Genomic DNA, 23,122 nt, shown 5'->3' on the forward strand with positions numbered 1-23,122 from the left:
TCCTAAGAGACCACAAATACCCTCAAGATTTAACACCCCAAATTTTTAATGACATGGCAAGCCACGTGGAACTAATCCTTCCACCTAAGCATTACCAACTAGAATTCAATACAATAGAACTAGACCTTTAGCGGCGACAACAGTCGCCACAAAGCCCATAATATCGTCACTAAAGGTCTTTTAACATTAAATTCTGATTTTGTGTTGTTTTCTTCATTGTTTTTAAGAAACCAAAAATGATATCGATTAAGGAGGAGTTTGAAGACACTATATGTTTTATTTTTATGTCATGTAAATGTATAAAATGTACAATGATGCATTATGCATGTAATAGGAGACTTGAATCGAAAAGTAATTTTGATGATTTTTGTAATAATATTGGATGTTTTTAATATTGATAGTGCAAGTTATTTATTTTGAAAAATTAGGTTGCAACCAAAAATTAATTATTATATTTTTTATTGAAAATATAGGTTTTACTAGCGAATGGTTGTTGCAGCCTTAGTCACCACTAAAAATCACTCATAACCTTTAGTGGCAATATTTCAGGATTTTGTGGCAACTTTGTCGCCACCAAAAGTCAAGCTCTTTTGTAGTGAATCCTAGTTGGCAATGCTTAAGTGGAGGGATTATTCCTATGTGGCTTGCCACATCACTAAAAAAATTAGGTAGTTAACTCTTGAGAATATTTGTGGTCTCCTAGGATAATAACGGGGTATTTTTTATCCCAAAATGTAATGGGGGTATAAGTGATCTATTTCGCATACTTTAAGGGTATTTTTTACCCTTTTTTGTATAATTAATATGCAACTTTATCCAAATTTTCTGATAGCACATGCATGAGCACATTTTTATTATTTTTAGTAATTTAAATTTAAATTTAAGTTTAATGATTGAAGAAAATAAATATAGATAGACTTGATCTACGTATGATCATTGCTCGTATTCAATATATTTCAAGTACTATTACATGCAAGGTTCGACATTGTTATAGGAAAGTCAATCAAGTCGTAGATGTCTTAGCAAAATGGATTACCAATAAGGAGCGGATTATTTTTGCATAAGTTCACCTCCATTTGATAACCATTGAACATTACAGACTTGATCTCATATAAATGGAGTTCTTTAAGGCATAAGCAAAGAAAAAAATATTTTGTATAAAATTAATCTAGTTGAGATGTTATAGTTGTTTTTGTCCATCACACTAGACTTGTTTATTTATGAAAACTTGTATAGGTTTTGCCTATGCCTTTTTTTTACGAAGTATCTATTGGCTACAATCTGGAATAGTTGGGCCGGGCTTATGCTCTCCTTAGCTTTGTAATTTTATTCATTAATACAAAGGTCACGCTACCATATGGTAATTAAAAAAAAATAAAAAATTACAGCAAGTTAATAGTAGAAAAAGGTATGACTCCATGCAATGTGAAAGGACACATGAGCTTGTAAATTGTAATTAAAGAATTTGTGATGCATGTAAATTGTGGTGCAATGGTGGAACTGCTTCACCCTTAATCAGAGAATTCAAGTTCGAGCCGTTCCAAGTATGAAAATTTTTTGTTGGAAGTGTCACCCCCGAATGGACTGCCGTGCGCGATCCAAATTTAGTCTAGGCTTCAATGCGGGCACAAAGACACCGAATGGAAAACCAAAATAAAATAAATGATACACGCAAAAGATTATTTGGTTTTCATATATGTAGTTACACTACATCAAAAAATTACCTTTAACTGTAATTAATTAACGGTAATAGTTTAATTGCTACTAAATATGTATTATTTAGCAGTAAATAGCACTCTTTGTAAATGTTCCTAAAGCCTATAACGATATTAGATCCAATAACAATTAACTAATACATGTAAAAATTTCCGCACTCTTTATTAATGTGTATATTTATTCCCTCTAAAAGTTGTTTTTAATTGTTGTAATGTTACTCGAATTAGAATAGCACTCAAGTTATTTTCTTTTTAAAAAAAAGAATTATTACATAGGATAGGGAAAGGAACATGTAGTTGATTTGTTTTCCATGTCAAGAAAATAGTTCTTCTTTCTGTAAGGTTGACTATTGAGATTTGCAAAATATATATGATAGACAACCTGCTAGAATAATTGATCCTTTAATTTGGAGAACATTATTCACTCAATTCTAATCCAAAATCATAAAGAATATATTCCAAAATATGACTTGAGATCAATAGGAAGAATGTCAAATAGGGAGAACAAAAAAGCAAAAAATAAAATAAAATGAAGACCATTTTTTTCTCACTTTTTTCCCCTTCTTGAACCTATAAATAGAGACATTTAGAGACCAAATAAATGCATCACATATTTGTAGAAGTTAAATAACATTATTGAAGAGGGGTTTTACATGAAGTTGAGAGTATTGTTTAGTAGCCAAGGATGACTTGCCTACTCCATTTGATAATATTTTTTATTTGGTTGTAGGCAAGTTATCCTGGCTATCTTGACATGCTCTTAATTTTTCATGTAAGACCTTCTCTTCTATTGCTTTCATATTCTTCGTCGGATCATGCTAATCTTTTTTGTATGATTTCGATCTATTCCTTTCTTGAACATTATAAGTTTTTGTTAGTTCAATTTCATATTGGAAAATGATGCAAAAGATATTTGATTGATTTCTTCTTCTTTTTTGTAATAACTGTGAAATATTATCATACACCAATAAAATAGCTATACCTTAGACCACCTTCTAGGAAGGGCATCTAAGACATTATAAGACCTCTATAAACAAAATTAATTCCAAATTCTTTAAATAAATGTTCCACATTTTTGTGTTAATATCATTGCATTTCTAGAGTTGCTAAAACATTTTTGCGGCATTTATATGATGTAACTTTGAAAAAACTACTCCCATAACCATCAGGATAGAGGCGGAGCCAGGTAAGGTCAAAGAGGTCCTTTGGTGGAAAATTATATTATATATGTATAGTTAAAATTATTATTTTTATGTATATATATTAGATATTGAACTCGCTTCGACTTCTTTTTTATGTTTACTTTTTCATATTTTAAACTTTTTAGTAAAAATTCTGACTTTTTCACTGCATCATTTTCTGAAGTTTTATTGATATTTATATTTAATAAATAAAGGTTCTATGACCTCTTGACCTGAGTATTCTTGGTTTAACATGTTGTTCCTCAGTGAAATAAGTTAGTAACGCAATAAAAAAAAATTGAGTGAATTACCATCATAATAACTCCTTAAAGGCCAAAAATATTTGAGATATGAAAAAAATTATTGAAAAGGAATATTACTATTCAAAATGCACTATACATTAAAAGGGGTAAAGGTAGTCAATGACCAATTCCTTACTTTTTCACCGACATACATTGCGATGAGATGGTTGAGTCCCTTCATTCTTAATCAGAACTTTCGATTTCAAACTCTTAAAATGAAAAGAAATCTCATTAGAAACATTGCTCCTTCAATATGCAAATTCAAATTTAATCGAGACACGAGCCTCAATGCGAGTACCAATACTCAGGTGTGGACCAAAAAAATATTGATACATGAGAAAATTTATCAAAATATTTTTTAGAAGACTTGTTTCTATTTGATATGTTATAGACCAACCTAAGTTTGATCCCAATTGATGTAATTTATTATTGCGTAATTTGAAATAATTGATCAAATCCAAATCGATCAGCTTTTTCATTAGTTAATTCATATTTAATAAGTATTATATCGAGATAATTTAATTGTAATTTGAGACTTAATTAACAATACTAGGTAACGTTGTCTTGTATATATTTATGTTAGAAACTTTAGAGTACATTAGATTAAAAACCTTATGAAAAGTATATTTTAAAAAACATTGTCCCGTTCACATAGGGTTGAGCTGTCCATTTTAAGACATGTCGACATAGTAAGTTAGCCCAACCCAATCCAACCCATCAAACTTCAAAGCTCAAATAGGCTAGGCACACGAATAAATTAGGTCGATTTATATTGATAGCTCTAATTATACCAATCAGCCTTTTTCTGTAAGTCCACTATTGCCCTTCACATAAGTCAAAATTTAGCCACCATGAAAAGTCATCGATTAATGTATAAATATTTGATCCATTATTCATCATGGTATACAAGACTACTAGATGAAATAAAGAAAATATTTGATCCATTATTCATCATGGTATACAAGACTACTAGATGAAATAAAGAAAATATTTGATCCATTATTCAACACGTGTGAAGACTAAAACAAGTGAACCAAGCACTGATCAGGGGCAAAGCTAGTGTACTACCTTTGGATTCAAACATATTTTATTGCAAACTCAGTTACTAAAACGAGCTAGGTGTGGCGATCAAGTAGAGATCATTCTCTCTTCTAGCAGTTATTCCATTTGACTCAGTCATATCCAAATCCCTTACATGAATTCCTTCTGGAAGCTTCCAATCAAACTTGTAAAGCAAATGGGCTAATGGTAGAGTAACAAGAGCTATACCAAAATGTATTCCTGGACACATTCGTCTTCCTGCACCAAACGGAAGAAGTTGAAAGTAATTTCCAGTAAATTCAATAGAACTATTCTCGAATCTTTCAGGTATGAAACATTCAGGATTATTTTCCCAACTCTTAGGATCCCTTCCTATTGCCATACATTAACCAAGACTTTACTTTTCAACGGTATAGTGAATCCATCTATCTCTGTTTCCTCCCTACATTCTCGAGGGACCAACAAGGGTGTTGGAGGGTGTAACCTGAGTGTCTCTTTGATCACTAACTTTAGGTAATTAAGTTTTTCAAGGTCAGTATCGTCCTTTCCTTTAAAGACTTCTCTCACTTCTGCTTGTGCTTTGGCCATCACACTTGGACTCTTCATCATTTCTGATAATGCCCAAATAACGGTTGCAGATGACGTGTCTGACCCTGCTACGAACATGTCCTACACCAACCAAGTTAATTATGTAAGTAAATAGATCATAAGCTAAAAGGAAACAAATAAAAAGGTATGATGTTAGTAGTTAACCAATTGTATCGAAAAATAAAAGATACACTTACAAGAATAACTGCTTTGATATTGTCATTTGTTAGAGGGAATTGAAATTCGCCGCTCTCCATGACTCTTAAAAAAACATCGATCAAATCTTCAGTTCCAGACTCACCATTATAATTTTTTCCATTTGTGTGATTCTCTCTATGCACATTGATAATGTTGTCCAAGAGTATGTCTACTTTATTACGAGCTTTCATAAGTTTAGATTCCATCCCACTAATCCCATGTAGAAATGTTTTCGAAGGGAACAAATCAGCTAGCTCGAATCCACCAGATAATGACATTGCTCGTTGAATCAACGTTACCAACTCATTTTGATTTTTACATGCTTTCCCAAATGTTGACCTACATGTCGAAGCATTCATAAACCAAAAAAGTTTTTCTGATAAGTTGATTGGTGAACCTACCATTGAGTCGATAGATGATAGGAGATTTGAGAGCTCATCGTGTCGAATTGAGCTAAAAGACTTAACCATCTTGGCACTAAGTAGCTCCAACACACTCAATTTACGCATATGTCTCCAGTAATCACCATATGGGGAAAAGGCAATATCCGTACTATTATAACAAAGAATTTTTCCCAACATGGTTACTAACCTAGATGCAAAGGCAAGGTCATGAGTTTTTAGAATTTGTTTGGCCATATGTGGGGAGGACACAACTACTGTGGGAACTTCCCCGAGTTGTAAGTACATAATGGGTCCATATTTTTGCGACAAGTTTCGGAGAACTCGATGAGGTGTTCCACGTGTCAAGTGGTGTACACTTCCAATAATAGGTAACCTCCACGGGCCTGGTGGCAGTTTTTTCTTGAGGGTTTTCGAGTTTCTGCTCCAATTTTGAATTATCATAAAGAGGAAGAAGATGAATAGCGAAAATGAAACAAAGTGATGAAACTCCATATCTTAGTACAAGAAATTAAGAAATGTAAAACTCTATTTGATGAACTTTGCATTTTGAGATGGTTACTTATATAGTGGCTACACTTCATGTGGAACACACTTGGAAAGTTGATTTTTCTCTGGAGGGAGTTTGAATAAATAATTTGTACTTGAGGGTATGTTTGGCGGGTCTAGAAAATATTTTTTTTGGAAAATAAATGAATTTTTTATTTATTTTCTAGTGTTTGGTATGTAAGTAAAAATATATTATTTTCGAAGCATTTATATATAATCTAGCAAAATTTTACGGGGAATGAAATAGGGTGGGGAGTGGGGGTGAATAGTCAAAAGGTATTGGGTGAGTGAGAAAGAGACAATGTAGATATTAGTCAATCTTCTTTTGTGTTACCAATCTGGCTTTTTTAGAAAAGTCTACGTGTAATTATTTTTTGATGACCTGATGAATTTTTATTTTTGCATTGTCGATTCATAAAAGTTAAACTCTTTTTCGGCTCTCTCTTATCTTATTTTGTATTTTTAATTCGGAAATTCACATTAATACTCATTTCTTTTCAACATTATAATTTCTGTTTTAAGTTTTGTACATTTTTTTAATTAAGAAATAATTTATACGTATATATAGTGTTAGTTAATGCCATTAATGAAAGAAAATAACTATAAATAACAACTTAACCCCTCTCTAAAATTAACACGTGTTCAGTTTTTAATTAATTAAGTGGGGAAAAAAATTCAACTGAAAAAAATGTTGAAAATTAAAAAGGTGAATAGTAAATGTGTATTGTTCAACGATGCATGCATAAGAAGACACATAATTTCTAAAACGAATTAAATAATCATAGGAAAAAAATATTTGAAATGTATGCCATTTTGTTTCATCATTGATGATGTAATAGCTCCATTGTTCGAAATACTTTTAATATGAATACACTAGGAATTTAAAGTCATATTGGATGATAGAGGTCTGAAACAATCTGTCTAAAAGAATTTAAAGTTCTCAAATTCGAATCTAGATAAATTATAATACCAAAGAAAATTAGATCAAAGGAAATTAGGTTTTAATTAAAAAAAAATTAATCGACTTTTGTCCCCAAATGAAATTAAATCAAAGTCAATGGAAAATATCTACCGGATTTGAAATGTATGCCATTTTGTTTCATCATGATTATGTACTAAGGAAAACACAAATAATTACTAAATAAAAATGTGAGATTATTTTATTTTATATTTAATCGACCAGTTTCTTACGATATAAGTAATTTGAGTTTATATGCCATCACACACCCACACCATACTCAATATGTGATTACATTTTCAGTATTGTTAATCACTATTCACAGAATAAAATAACGAGTTTCTCCTGAAGTTTAATTTTCTAGGAAAATCTAGATTAAAATTGAAAATTAAAATTTACTTGATATAAAGTTAAGTACGTGTTTTATATTATACTAGGGAATTGCCCACACTTTGCGCAGTCATAAATAATAATAAAAGAATATTAAATTTAAAAAAAACTTTTTTAAAAAAATTCTTAACCAAAATCAAGAAAAAAATTTTTTTTTGAGAAAATAGCAGCGACTTTGAAGAAAAAAACTATTTTTTTTGAGAAAATCGCTGCTAAGGCACGATCTTAGCAGTGATTTTTATTTTTTTAACGTACGACAACTTTTGTCGAAGAAAATTGCTCCTGAAAATCGTACAACTTTTGTCAGAAGAAAATCGCTCTTGAAAATCGTACGACAACAGTAAAATTTAATATTCTTTTATTATTATTTATGATATATAATTCAATTTTCCTCATGCTTCAACAATTTTATTGAGTATATTGTCCGCTTGTTTATCATTTTTATATTATTAATAATTAACAATAGGCATGAAAATAATAGCACTAGGCATGAAAAACACTGCCCCTGCAGCGATGTGTAAGGGAAAAAAATCTGATTTAAAATCACTGTGTGGCAGCGATTTTTAATAAAAAAATAATAATAATTTTACAAAATCGCTGCTAGAGCAGTGTTTTGTCAGAGAGGAAATCGCTTCGTCAGGAGCGATTTTACCCTTTTGGTTTAAAAAAAATTTGATGTGCCCTTTTGGAATTTTTGACAATTTTTTTTTGCCCTTTTGCCTCCGACTCAAATTAAATCAAAGGAAATTAGGTTTTGATAAAAAAAAAGAATTTAATCAGACTTTTGTCCCCAAATGAAATTAAATCAAAGTCAAAGGAAAATCTCTACCGGATTTGAAATGTATGCCATTTTTTCATCATTGATGATGTACTAAGGAAAACACAAACAATTACGAAATAAAATGTGAGATTATTTTATTTTATATTTAATTGATCAGTTTCTTACGATATAAGTAATTTTGAGTTTATATATGCCACACCATACTCAATATGTGATATAATATTTTTAAGAATTGCTAATCACGAATTCACAGAATAAAATAAGAGTCTCTTCTGAAGTTTAATTTTTCTATGGAAAATCTAGGTTAAAATTGAAAATTAAAATTTCTCTTATACTAAACCTAGCAGTATATGTGTTTGATATCTATAATTATTATAATAATACAATGTGAATAATTGAGTTTGGCATCTGCTAAAAGTAAACATCCAGTATATTCAGTCTGAACTAATTAGTCGATATTTTAAGTACTCTTTGTTGTTACTAGATTTTAGTATAATTGAAAAAATTTTATTCACACAATTACCAAACGACTGCTTATTAATTAATAGAGGAATAATATTTTTATGTGATTTTCTTTTTTTTTCTATTTAGCCTAATGTTGATTAGTTAACTATGTGAGTGCATTTTGTGTGTCAAATCTTTTACAAATTAATCCTTTTATTTCAACTTATGGCATTTAACATATGCCAAATTGGACATATTAGGAAAGTCGCGAGTATATTCATACATAAATTTGTCCTTTAATTTGATCTTATTAGTATGACCTTCAATTTTAAATGTGCATAAATAGACAATTAAACATATATAAAATTGAACAAGAAAGTCACACGTCATAAATCATTCTTTCCAAATCACATAAATTGGAGAGAGTATTTTTTTTTTTCTAAAGTCAATTAATTAGACTTTTTTGTGATTTAACTTTTCAATCTTGTCATTTATTATGAGAAAGGGATTTTCCTTTTTCTGAAGTCACTTATCAAATTTATGTACAATCACAAAAATACAACCAAGAAAAATATTTAAGATGATTAAAATGACAAGTGCTAACAATAACACCAACATAATGTAGAAAATTATAATGTTTTTCTTGTATTTTTCTAAAGACAAAGTCACATGCTTGTTAGTAGGGTTGTTCTTAAAAAAACAAATCGAATCGCAATCCCAACCAAATCGATTAAAAAAAATCAATATTTGGTTTTATTTGATTAGGCTTGATTTTACATTTTGAAAAATCAATACTATTTGGTTTAGTTTTGGTTTTACTAAAAATTAACTGCAAAAATAACCAAACCAAATCGATAAATTAGATATATAAATTTTATATATTATTTATATATTATTCATAAATAAAATACAAATATTTTGTTAAATTTTAAGTAACTTAAGTCTTTAACTTACCATTTTCTTATGCCCAACACGTAAATTTTAGCCCATCTATTACAATCATAAGCAGAGGCGTATCTAGAGGGGGTGCCGTGGGTTCACGTGAACCCATGCTCTCCTCTCTAGATCATATATAGTAGTGTTATCTTTTTAAAAAAATATTTAAATATAGATGTGTGAACCCATGTTCAAAGTATCATATATTAATGCGATGATGATTGGGTACACCTCTCTAAGTGAGGATATAAATTTAAATCTTATATCTATCTTGTCTATTTGAGTAACACCTTTTCAAGTGGTTATCGGTTACATTTTTGACGTTCAACTAATTTTGCTTTTGTTTTTTTTTTCCTTTAATCTTTCAAAATTTTCAAGTGTGTTACATTGAAAATTCCTAAAAAATTTAGCATTGTAAATTTTTTATATAATTAAATCAAATGTGTATATTAAAATTTAAACTAGTAGTATTATATATTTTGGACCTATAATTTTTAAAATTTAATGGTTCATATTAAGAACTAAAAGTCAAATCGATCAAATTTATATTTAAGATATATTTTTTCGTAATCGTGCACCATCTACCCGAAATCCTGGATACGCCTCTAATCATAAGTCCAAGTCCATCAAAATTCATTACTTTAGTCTTTACCTACCATACATTTCATAAAATAGTTACACCTTCTCTTAATTGAATCACTTTGTTCGTATAATGATAACTTTAGTATTGTTTAATTGCTTGATTGAACCAACAATAGCTTTTCAATGGATTGTTCATGTATTAGGTGTTTGTGTCTATCAAGATACATATGTCCTCAAAAATTTATTACTTTCAAACTGAAAAAACCAGAAAAATTGAACCAAACTGTCAATAAGCAAACTGACGGTTATTTTTTTCATTTGGTTTGGTTTGGTTTGATTTTTGAAATTTAAAAAACCGACTAGATTGATTTGGTTTTGGTTTTAACCAATAACCGATCCAAACCGAACCACGAACACCCCTACTTGTTAGTTGTTACAAGACAAATTTAAAAAGAACTTAATTTTACATCACATGAAATACATATTCATTTTTTACATCAACTTATATGATCAAATCATATATGATAAATTGGAAAATAGCAACAATTTGGAGTTATAAATTGGAAAGATTATATTATGAAGTTTCACTTGTGAATTTTAAAACTTCAGAGTCGACAACGAAGTTTATAAAAACCCTTTGTACAGTCATAATAAAGAAAAATAATAATTGCACGAATGTGATTTATTTCTCAACTAGTATATCAAACAGCTTTTTCTGTTGATGCATTTTCTGCATTCTCATTAAATTTTGCCTTCTTCGCCTCGTAATCCTTCTTAGCAGCCCTAATTGCATCCTCAGCTAGCATACTGCAGTGAATCTTTTGAGGTGGAAGGAACAGATGTTTTGCTATCTCCCTGCAGTAAACTCAAATATCAACGACAACAACAATACCCAGTGTAATCGCACGAGTAGACTTTAGAGAGGGTAGACTAGTGTATGCAGACCTTATCCCTATTTTGGGAGGTAGAGAGGTTGTGTCTGATAAACCCTTGATCGGCTCAAGGAAAAACAAATAGCGGAAGTAAAGAAGCTAGTAAGACACTATAGGAAGCATGACAAAGCATTATTGAAAAAGGAACAATAACTACAATAAAACAATACAGTAATTGAAGTACGTGAAACTACCTAAGTAATACTGCGGCTACTAGTATGTTTCCACATAAAGATAAAGAATAGATTTGTTTTCATAGACTATCTGATCATCTCTCTCCACAGATGATACGGAAAAAAAAGAAAAATTGGATCAAAGATAACGGAAAGGGAAAGATGTACCAAGAAGCCAGGTATTTAGAAATAAGACTAATGGCGTGGCGTATCTGCTTTTGGGAGTTAATAATGTTGCAAAAGTTGAAGTTGAACTATGCCATGAGGTAGTCTATCCTAACGAAAGAACACGCTTTCATGGGGATCCTCGAAAAGCAATTGATTTCAAGATGGATCAATTTTCTTCCAAGTATGGTTAAAGACAGTTGTGGCACGGGAAATCCGGTCTTCTAAGAATATATATGCTTTCAGTAAAATGACAATCGCATTGACACAAGAATAGCCACATGATTTAGCACGCATATTGTTCATTAGATTCAAGTAAAGTTATCAAACAAATTGGAAATAGATCAAATTTAAACTTAGCAGGACTGGACTTGATAACCTCCGCGTACTAAACTTAAGATTCACTTGCTATCTCTCAAAAGAAAGTTGCACATATCCAGTTCCTCAAAGTAAGTTCACTCTAAACTATATTAAGAAATGAGTATTTTTAGTTTTAAAACTCGGTCTATAATAGGCCCGGTCCTCTACCATTTTCTACTTAAATACCAGACTTGGTACACAAACCAGGACTCAAACCCATGTAGTGTACATTCCCCTTTAAAGTTTGAACCAAAGGACTTGTTGCATTCTGTTTTTGTTGTTCGGCTAAGTTTTCTTTCTTCTTTTTCTTTTTTGGGCAAGTATTTTTCGGCTAAGTTTCAAAAAGCTTTTCTTCCTAGGTTTCAATAAGTTCATGAAAGAAAGAATTCTCAAGCTCAATTCAATCATTCCTATTTTAAGGGACCACCTTCTAATTGACCTGTTACAGGTGGGGATGAGATATCCAGTGCAGTAACCTCATTCTAAAAAAGGTTGAACCTTCAATTTTGCTGAATCGACACATACAAGATAAAGAACCTCTAATCTCCAAGCAGTTCAACCTTACCTTTTCAGCCTGTTAGGAAGATGGCACAAACAGTGCATCCAAAGAGCTGAAGTAATGTCCTTGGGACATAAGGTTCAAATCTCAACAAAGATGACACAAAGTAAATTTTTCATTCGTTTAAATCTCGGGAACCAGAATTACTCAGGTACACCTGTACTAGTGAGAGATAACATGTATCGAGTGGGTTGGTCAACAAGCATGCCCAAGTTTATTGGTTAACATGCATGCCAGCTAATACTCCACCTCCTCACCCAAAAGGGAGGGAATTACGCTGGCCGACTACTTTGGTTAAAATGCTAATTTGCAGAACAGTATTTTGAAACTGTAATCTGACACAATTTAGGAGCCACTGAGTACACACTTTACTATTTCAGAAGCAATACTGGTATTGAACCAGGTAAGAACAACATAGCAGGACCATTGAATTGAAGGGCATTTCACTAAAACTTGACGAAGCAGGAACAATAAAAATGGTTTCTTTGAAATGGAACTCAAAATTCGAGACGTATAACTAAGAGAATCAGCTCTGTTCAACTACTTAAGGTCACTTGAGGAAGGCAGGAAAAAAAACTGAAAGGGACAATCTCAAACCACACTATGTACCCTTAAAACACACACAAAAATGACAAAGGAAAAGAAAGTTCAAAGGACTTACGTGTTCTTTATGGACAGTGCTTCCTCCATTGTTCTCCCTTTCACCCATTCCGTTGCTGAAAATTGGAAAAATTAAACTCAGAATCATCAACACCCATCTTAATAGCATCATATGCTCAATAAAAACAGTACATATATATATGAAAAAGGGTAAATAGATTCCTCTTTTTCAATTTAATTAGAGATAATGATCAAAAACACACGTAATGCATCACTATTTTGCGAATTTCATACCTTAACTATCAGGTGTTTGTGTTTCCTACTTGAACTAGCACCAACTATTTATCAAAACACACCCTCTAACAAACTTTCATCCACATGACAGCTAACTCATTAAATTCGAGTCTAGTTTTGATAAATACTTGGTTATAATTCAGATAGCAAACAGAAACACCTCCTAGTTCACTTGGAAACTCGCAAAAAAGTGATCCTTTAGTTATCCGGTAGTACGATAATGTGATAGTTCAGATATAAAACTCGCACAAAAGTGATAGTTTCCGTGTGTTTGTTACAATATCTCTTTTTCTTAGTACTAAATTCCCAGAAAACACAGAGATCAACCAAAGATTTCGGAATTGAAAAACCGTACCGAGTGAGGAAGAAGCAATAGCAGAGCCACAACCAAAGGTCTTGAAACAAGCACCCGTAATTTTCCCGGTCTTTTCATCGACTTTGATTTGAAGCTTCATTACATCACCACAAGCCGGAGCTCCGACGAGACCCGTACCGACTGTGGGATCGTTCTTATCAAAGGACCCAACATTACGAGGATTATTGTAATGGTCCACCACTCTTTCATGATATAGCCGCCGGAAAACCCCTTGCGCCACCGCCGCCGCCGACGGTCGTTGCCCTAACCCCGGAATTCGATTTCCGACGTGCCTCAACATCTTTCTGATTTACCCTAATTTGATTGAATTCGGAATTTGCCTTTAAGAAATTACGTCGATGCATGTGTGTTGTATATACAATGACATATGTATAGGTGGCAAAACCATTAGATTTAATGTTAATTACTTAAATACAGTCTAATTTGTAATATTACGAATCTTATCGGATTTTGGTGTATTCAGATATATGTACCTCTTAATATATAGAGTCAAAATTAGGTGTAATTTGTTTTAGATATACTGTATTCAAATGGATTCGCATATATCTAGAATACGTACACAAATCCTGTTCCCCTCTCACATCTCGCTTGCAACTTTCTTATATATGTTTTCCTAGATACACACCATATACATGTATCTAATGTGTATTTGGTGTGATTTGTATGTATCTGAGATACATGACTATTTCTCTTCCCATCTTGCTCGCCTCTCTCACTATTTTAGTGTATCTAGTAGCAAAAATACATGTATTTAGATATATCTTCCTCAATATATGATAAGAAAACTTTAATTAATGGTAAAATACGTCATACATAATTATTTGAAAGTATAGATAGAAATTAGAGTTAGTATATATGGTATAGAATATGAATGTATGTTTAATAAGGTAGTTTTCTCTTAAAATTTAGATTAATATTAGCCCAAGTTTAAAATTAGAAGAAGAGACATTCGCACAAATATCTCTATTTTATGTTGGTCTTTAATATTTGCCTCTCAAAATTGTTGGTCTATAATTTTTTATCCTTCAGAACTTTAAGTAACAAAAACTAATCGAAAATGTCCATATATATAGCAAAAAGAGTGAAAAAATAATCTCAACACATTAGTTTAGTAAAAGATACCCAAGTCATATGTTTAGTGGCACAAGTTATACTTCAAGATAAAAGATATTATTATGTCTCAAAGGCAAAAGAAATTAAGCTCAAGGCAGAAGTCATGGCCCAAGACATAAGTTCAATGACATAAGTTATGTCCAAGCCATAAGTTCAGTAGTACAAATTATACTCTGGAACAATAGTTCTCTTAAAAAGTCTTGCCAATTGAATCAAATATTATCGAACTTATGCCCCAAGATAAATATTCTTTAAAAAGTGTTGTCTCGCAATATTAGTTTTGCCAGTGAAATAGGTCATAATTAAGTACATTTTAACCAACAACTTTTTATTAAATGAGCAATAATGATTTTAAAAAATTAAAACTCGCATATTCTAGGAATAAAAATTAAACTCCACCTCAAATAAAGACAATCCATACAAAAACCTTCTTCACTCGTCAATCACGAACTTAATTGAATTACATAATCTGTATTAATATTTTTACATTTCTTGTAAAGGATAAACAAGTCGAATGATTCGCAATGTATTTATGAACTATGAATTATTTAGTGATAAATGGAAGAACATATTAAGCCTATCTTGTATAAACATTTAATTTTGGTTCCCAAATTCCATATTTTTACATTTCTTATGTACTTTTTAAATAAGCACTTTGTCTTGTTAGAAGTTTGGCCAAACAGTCTATTAAACTATAAGTTTCAAAAGTCATTTGATCTTTCTTGCTGATACACGATGCACAAATGATCCTTCCGTGGGTAGATCAGGTTCAATTCCTACTCTACTGTAAAATCATCAGTCCGCCTCTATGAATGAGAACGACATGACTAAAAAAAATGGAAGAAGAGAAAGTCTTGCATGAAAAAGAAGAGCTTGTCAAGTTAGCTAAAGATGACCTGCTTGACCCCAAGAATGAAAGGACATATGAAAGACCTTTCCAAATATGGTGCAGGCAAGTCATCCTTGGCTACCAAATAAGACTCTTCTCATCATGCTAGACTTCTCTTCTTTTAAATAAGACTCCTCACATCATGTGCCTCGTCTCGATATTTTAACGATGACTGAAGCCTCTATTTTGAAAAGATGTCTTGCATAAAAGAAAAGAGCATGTCAAGGTAGCTAAGGAGACTGCCTGAAACCAAACTAAAAAGTGATTAAACACATTTTAGACTATGGAGCAGGCAAGTCATCCTTGGCTACTAAACAATATGACTCTCCTCTTCATGTAAGACTTCTCTTCTTTTCTATTGAGATGATTGCTATATTGCAAGTTAGCCAACTATTTATAGCCACAACAAATTAGTACTAGTTATGAAAGAACTATATAAGCATCTTTGACTTAATTCTTTATTTAACTTTTTTTCCTTTAATAATTGCTTTGACTTTGATTATTTAGCTACATTATCCAATTTCCCAAAATGGAATAAGTTCTCTTCATTTGTAAAGAACATTTATACTCACTTTATCTCCAAGTAATTCTTTTAGGGGACAAGATCAAACTAAAATTACTTTTGAAAGAAATAGTCTTTGAAATGTCTTTAGTTTTTTTTATATAACTAGGGTGTTCTGATCAGTTCACGCACTTCGATTAATTCCACATAATACATGTCATCACTTAGCAATGAGTACTAGGTAATTAACTATGCCCACCATGACTAGGACATATGGAAAGAAATCGCCTAGTGTTTTTGTCTCGAAAGACCTATAATTTCTTGATAGTGATGCAAATTCAACTAAATATTAAAGAGGACAATATAATAAAGGGAAAAGATTCATATAGAGGATATATGCTAGTTTGGAATAGTTTTCATCTTGCTAGAGGACTTATAATATTGTTATCATTACATATATTTAACTTATTTTCACTTTTATTTTTATTTGATGACATGAATTAAGATTAACTAGAACAAAAATAAATCACATGTCGATCGATCTCAACTTATTTGAAACTGAGACGTATACATATTTTTCTAGTCTAAATTAGTTTGTCATGCATGCACATTTACACTTAAAAATTAGTGCGTGTATTTTCTTCTCCTTTTGTAGTTCCCTATACAACACAAAATTCGACCTTTTATGAATTATGATTGACCTTGATTATTTTGTGGGGCTGAAAAAATGGATTTGATGCCCAATCTTTATGTTTAAAGGGTATTCCTTCCAAACAATATGCTTTATCTAAAAAGTCAAATATATTGATGATCCAACTTTAGTCAAAATGATATAATTAACGGAAAAGGGTCAAAATTGTCCTTGAACTATGCGAAATAGATCACTTATACCCTTTGTTATATTTTGGGATAAAAAATGCCCCCAACGTTATATATCCTAAGAGACCACAAATACCCTCAAGATTTAACACCCCAAATTTTTAATGACATGGCAAGCCACGTGGAACTAATCCTTCCACCTAAGCATTACCAACTAGAATTCAATACAATAGAAACTAGACCTTTAGCGGCGACAACAGTCGCCACAAAGCCCATAATATCGTCACTAAAGGTCTTTTAACATTAAATTCTGATTTTGTGTTGTTTTCTTCATTGTTTTTAAGAAACCAAAAATGATATCGATTAAGGAGGAGTTTGAAGACACTATATGTTTTATTTTTATGTCATGTAAATGTATAAAATGTACAATGATGCATTATGCATGTAATAGGAGACTTGAATCGAAAAGTAATTTTGATGATTTTTGTAATAATATTGGATGTTTTTAATATTGATAGTGCAAGTTATTTATTTTGAAAAATTAGGTTGCAACCAAAAATTAATTATTATATTTTTTATTGAAAATATAGGTTTTACTAGCGAATGGTTGTTGCAGCCTTAGTCACCACTAAAAATCACTCATAACCTTTAGTGGCAATATTTCAGGATTTTGTGGCAACTTTGTCGCCACCAAAAGTCAAGCTCTTTTGTAGTGAATCCTAGTTGGCAATGCTTAAGTGGAGGGATTATTCCTATGTGGCTTGCCACATCACTAAAAAAATTAGGTAGTTAACTCTTGAGAATATTTGTGGTCTCCTAGGATAATAACGGGGTATTTTTTATCCCAAAATGTAATGGGGGTATAAGTGATCTATTTCGCATACTTTAAGGGTATTTTTTACCCTTTTTTGTATAATTAATATGCAACTTTATCCAAATTTTCTGATAGCACATGCATGAGCACATTTTTATTATTTTTAGTAATTTAAATTTAAATTTAAGTTTAATGATTGAAGAAAATAAATATAGATAGACTTGATCTACGTATGATCATTGCTCGTATTCAATATATTTCAAGTACTATTACATGCAAGGTTCGACATTGTTATAGGAAAGTCAATCAAGTCGTAGATGTCTTAGCAAAATGGATTACCAATAAGGAGCGGATTATTTTTGCATAAGTTCACCTCCATTTGATAACCATTGAACATTACAGACTTGATCTCATATAAATGGAGTTCTTTAAGGCATAAGCAAAGAAAAAAATATTTTGTATAAAATTAATCTAGTTGAGATGTTATAGTTGTTTTTGTCCATCACACTAGACTTGTTTATTTATGAAAACTTGTATAGGTTTTGCCCTATGCCTTTTTTTTACGAAGTATCTATTGGCTACAATCTGGAATAGTTGGGCCGGGCTTATGCTCTCCTTAGCTTTGTAATTTTATTCATTAATACAAAGGTCACGCTACCATATGGTAATTAAAAAAAAATAAAAAATTACAGCAAGTTAATAGTAGAAAAAGGTATGACTCCATGCAATGTGAAAGGACACATGAGCTTGTAAATTGTAATTAAAGAATTTGTGATGCATGTAAATTGTGGTGCAATGGTGGAACTGCTTCACCCTTAATCAGAGAATTCAAGTTCGAGCCGTTCCAAGTATGAAAATTTTTTGTTGGAAGTGTCACCCCCGAATGGACTGCCGTGCGCGATCCAAATTTAGTCTAGGCTTCAATGCGGGCACAAAGACACCGAATGGAAAACCAAAATAAAATAAATGATACACGCAAAAGATTATTTGGTTTTCATATATGTAGTTACACTACATCAAAAAATTACCTTTAACTGTAATTAATTAACGGTAATAGTTTAATTGCTACTAAATATGTATTATTTAGCAGTAAATAGCACTCTTTGTAAATGTTCCTAAAGCCTATAACGATATTAGATCCAATAACAATTAACTAATACATGTAAAAATTTCCGCACTCTTTATTAATGTGTATATTTATTCCCTCTAAAAGTTGTTTTTAATTGTTGTAATGTTACTCGAATTAGAATAGCACTCAAGTTATTTTCTTTTTAAAAAAAAGAATTATTACATAGGATAGGGAAAGGAACATGTAGTTGATTTGTTTTCCATGTCAAGAAAATAGTTCTTCTTTCTGTAAGGTTGACTATTGAGATTTGCAAAATATATATGATAGACAACCTGCTAGAATAATTGATCCTTTAATTTGGAGAACATTATTCACTCAATTCTAATCCAAAATCATAAAGAATATATTCCAAAATATGACTTGAGATCAATAGGAAGAATGTCAAATAGGGAGAACAAAAAAGCAAAAAATAAAATAAAATGAAGACCATTTTTTTCTCACTTTTTTCCCCTTCTTGAACCTATAAATAGAGACATTTAGAGACCAAATAAATGCATCACATATTTGTAGAAGTTAAATAACATTATTGAAGAGGGGTTTTACATGAAGTTGAGAGTATTGTTTAGTAGCCAAGGATGACTTGCCTACTCCATTTGATAATATTTTTTATTTGGTTGTAGGCAAGTTATCCTGGCTATCTTGACATGCTCTTAATTTTTCATGTAAGACCTTCTCTTCTATTGCTTTCATATTCTTCGTCGGATCATGCTAATCTTTTTTGTATGATTTCGATCTATTCCTTTCTTGAACATTATAAGTTTTTGTTAGTTCAATTTCATATTGGAAAATGATGCAAAAGATATTTGATTGATTTCTTCTTCTTTTTTGTAATAACTGTGAAATATTATCATACACCAATAAAATAGCTATACCTTAGACCACCTTCTAGGAAGGGCATCTAAGACATTATAAGACCTCTATAAACAAAATTAATTCCAAATTCTTTAAATAAATGTTCCACATTTTTGTGTTAATATCATTGCATTTCTAGAGTTGCTAAAACATTTTTGCGGCATTTATATGATGTAACTTTGAAAAAACTACTCCCATAACCATCAGGATAGAGGCGGAGCCAGGTAAGGTCAAAGAGGTCCTTTGGTGGAAAATTATATTATATATGTATAGTTAAAATTATTATTTTTATGTATATATATTAGATATTGAACTCGCTTCGACTTCTTTTTTATGTTTACTTTTTCATATTTTAAACTTTTTAGTAAAAATTCTGACTTTTTCACTGCATCATTTTCTGAAGTTTTATTGATATTTATATTTAATAAATAAAGGTTCTATGACCTCTTGACCTGAGTATTCTTGGTTTAACATGTTGTTCCTCAGTGAAATAAGTTAGTAACGCAATAAAAAAAAATTGAGTGAATTACCATCATAATAACTCCTTAAAGGCCAAAAATATTTGAGATATGAAAAAAATTATTGAAAAGGAATATTACTATTCAAAATGCACTATACATTAAAAGGGGTAAAGGTAGTCAATGACCAATTCCTTACTTTTTCACCGACATACATTGCGATGAGATGGTTGAGTCCCTTCATTCTTAATCAGAACTTTCGATTTCAAACTCTTAAAATGAAAAGAAATCTCATTAGAAACATTGCTCCTTCAATATGCAAATTCAAATTTAATCGAGACACGAGCCTCAATGCGAGTACCAATACTCAGGTGTGGACCAAAAAAATATTGATACATGAGAAAATTTATCAAAATATTTTTTAGAAGACTTGTTTCTATTTGATATGTTATAGACCAACCTAAGTTTGATCCCAATTGATGTAATTTATTATTGCGTAATTTGAAATAATTGATCAAATCCAAATCGATCAGCTTTTTCATTAGTTAATTCATATTTAATAAGTATTATATCGAGATAATTTAATTGTAATTTGAGACTTAATTAACAATACTAGGTAACGTTGTCTTGTATATATTTATGTTAGAAACTTTAGAGTACATTAGATTAAAAACCTTATGAAAAGTATATTTTAAAAAACATTGTCCCGTTCACATAGGGTTGAGCTGTCCATTTTAAGACATGTCGACATAGTAAGTTAGCCCAACCCAATCCAACCCATCAAACTTCAAAGCTCAAATAGGCTAGGCACACGAATAAATTAGGTCGATTTATATTGATAGCTCTAATTATACCAATCAGCCTTTTTCTGTAAGTCCACTATTGCCCTTCACATAAGTCAAAATTTAGCCACCATGAAAAGTCATCGATTAATGTATAAATATTTGATCCATTATTCATCATGGTATACAAGACTACTAGATGAAATAAAGAAAATATTTGATCCATTATTCATCATGGTATACAAGACTACTAGATGAAATAAAGAAAATATTTGATCCATTATTCAACACGTGTGAAGACTAAAACAAGTGAACCAAGCACTGATCAGGGGCAAAGCTAGTGTACTACCTTTGGATTCAAACATATTTTATTGCAAACTCAGTTACTAAAACGAGCTAGGTGTGGCGATCAAGTAGAGATCATTCTCTCTTCTAGCAGTTATTCCATTTGACTCAGTCATATCCAAATCCCTTACATGAATTCCTTCTGGAAGCTTCCAATCAAACTTGTAAAGCAAATGGGCTAATGGTAGAGTAACAAGAGCTATACCAAAATGTATTCCTGGACACATTCGTCTTCCTGCACCAAACGGAAGAAGTTGAAAGTAATTTCCAGTAAATTCAATAGAACTATTCTCGAATCTTTCAGGTATGAAACATTCAGGATTATTTTCCCAACTCTTAGGATCCCTTCCTATTGCCCATACATTAACCAAGACTTTACTTTTCAACGGTATAGTGAATCCATCTATCTCTGTTTCCTCCCTACATTCTCGAGGGACCAACAAGGGTGTTGGAGGGTGTAACCTGAGTGTCTCTTTGATCACTAACTTTAGGTAATTAAGTTTTTCAAGGTCAGTATCGTCCTTTCCTTTAAAGACTTCTCTCACTTCTGCTTGTGCTTTGGCCATCACACTTGGACTCTTCATCATTTCTGATAATGCCCAAATAACGGTTGCAGATGACGTGTCTGACCCTGCTACGAACATGTCCTACACCAACCAAGTTAATTATGTAAGTAAATAGATCATAAGCTAAAAGGAAACAAATAAAAAGGTATGATGTTAGTAGTTAACCAATTGTATCGAAAAATAAAAGATACACTTACAAGAATAACTGCTTTGATATTGTCATTTGTTAGAGGGAATTGAAATTCGCCGCTCTCCATGACTCTTAAAAAAACATCGATCAAATCTTCAGTTCCAGACTCACCATTATAATTTTTTCCATTTGTGTGATTCTCTCTATGCACATTGATAATGTTGTCCAAGAGTATGTCTACTTTATTACGAGCTTTCATAAGTTTAGATTCCATCCCACTAATCCCATGTAGAAATGTTTTCGAAGGGAACAAATCAGCTAGCTCGAATCCACCAGATAATGACATTGCTCGTTGAATCAACGTTACCAACTCATTTTGATTTTTACATGCTTTCCCAAATGTTGACCTACATGTCGAAGCATTCATAAACCAAAAAAGTTTTTCTGATAAGTTGATTGGTGAACCTACCATTGAGTCGATAGATGATAGGAGATTTGAGAGCTCATCGTGTCGAATTGAGCTAAAAGACTTAACCATCTTGGCACTAAGTAGCTCCAACACACTCAATTTACGCATATGTCTCCAGTAATCACCATATGGGGAAAAGGCAATATCCGTACTATTATAACAAAGAATTTTTCCCAACATGGTTACTAACCTAGATGCAAAGGCAAGGTCATGAGTTTTTAGAATTTGTTTGGCCATATGTGGGGAGGACACAACTACTGTGGGAACTTCCCCGAGTTGTAAGTACATAATGGGTCCATATTTTTGCGACAAGTTTCGGAGAACTCGATGAGGTGTTCCACGTGTCAAGTGGTGTACACTTCCAATAATAGGTAACCTCCACGGGCCTGGTGGCAGTTTTTTCTTGAGGGTTTTCGAGTTTCTGCTCCAATTTTGAATTATCATAAAGAGGAAGAAGATGAATAGCGAAAATGAAACAAAGTGATGAAACTCCATATCTTAGTACAAGAAATTAAGAAATGTAAAACTCTATTTGATGAACTTTGCATTTTGAGATGGTTACTTATATAGTGGCTACACTTCATGTGGAACACACTTGGAAAGTTGATTTTTCTCTGGAGGGAGTTTGAATAAATAATTTGTACTTGAGGGTATGTTTGGCGGGTCTAGAAAATATTTTTTTTGGAAAATAAATGAATTTTTTATTTATTTTCTAGTGTTTGGTATGTA

The 23,122-nt window shown here is 31.5% G+C and overlaps 2 protein-coding genes and 1 pseudogene across 2 annotated transcripts; all 3 read right to left on the minus strand.

Annotated features, from left to right (window-relative positions):
• Positions 1–4,303: 4,303 nt before the first annotated feature.
• On the minus strand, positions 4,304–5,921 carry LOC125824437 (premnaspirodiene oxygenase-like; annotated as a pseudogene).
• A 4,761-nt stretch (positions 5,922–10,682) lies between these two features.
• On the minus strand, positions 10,683–13,879 carry LOC125824440 (uncharacterized). Its single transcript, XM_049503814.1, has 3 exons — positions 13,505–13,879; positions 12,917–12,971; positions 10,683–10,921 (listed from the first exon to the last, which is right to left on the minus strand). Exons 1-3 carry the CDS (start codon positions 13,803–13,805, stop codon positions 10,768–10,770), a joined length of 510 nt encoding a protein of 169 aa, XP_049359771.1. The 5' UTR covers positions 13,806–13,879; the 3' UTR covers positions 10,683–10,767.
• A 7,390-nt stretch (positions 13,880–21,269) lies between these two features.
• On the minus strand, positions 21,270–22,888 carry LOC125824438 (premnaspirodiene oxygenase-like). The gene is made up of 2 exons (XM_049503811.1): positions 21,992–22,888; positions 21,270–21,875 (listed from the first exon to the last, which is right to left on the minus strand). The coding sequence occupies exons 1-2, from the start codon at positions 22,886–22,888 to the stop codon at positions 21,270–21,272; spliced, it is 1,503 nt and encodes a 500-aa protein (XP_049359768.1).
• Between the last annotated feature and the right edge of the window lie 234 nt (positions 22,889–23,122).

Source organism: Solanum verrucosum, unplaced genomic scaffold (genome assembly GCF_900185275.1).
Source record: "Solanum verrucosum unplaced genomic scaffold, falcon-dt-bn FXZP01000022.1, whole genome shotgun sequence".
Classification (NCBI taxonomy): Eukaryota; Viridiplantae; Streptophyta; class Magnoliopsida; order Solanales; family Solanaceae; genus Solanum; species Solanum verrucosum.

What these genes read in the sequence shown, in the direction of transcription:
- LOC125824440 (XM_049503814.1), bottom strand. Translation starts at nt 13,805, where the DNA reads ATGTTGAGGCACGTCGGAAATCGAATTCCGGGGTTAGGGCAACGACCG. An exon ending in TATTGCTTCTTCCTCACTCG is followed by an intron (nt 12,972 to 13,504) that starts GTACGGTTTTTC and finishes TCCAATTTTCAG; the next exon opens with CAACGGAATGGGTGAAAGGG. An exon ending in GCACTGTCCATAAAGAACAC is followed by an intron (nt 10,922 to 12,916) that starts GTAAGTCCTTTG and finishes AGTTTACTGCAG; the next exon opens with GGAGATAGCAAAACATCTGT.
- LOC125824438 (XM_049503811.1), bottom strand. Translation starts at nt 22,888, where the DNA reads ATGGAGTTTCATCACTTTGTTTCATTTTCGCTATTCATCTTCTTCCTC. An exon ending in ATATCAAAGCAGTTATTCTT is followed by an intron (nt 21,876 to 21,991) that starts GTAAGTGTATCT and finishes TGGTTGGTGTAG; the next exon opens with GACATGTTCGTAGCAGGGTC.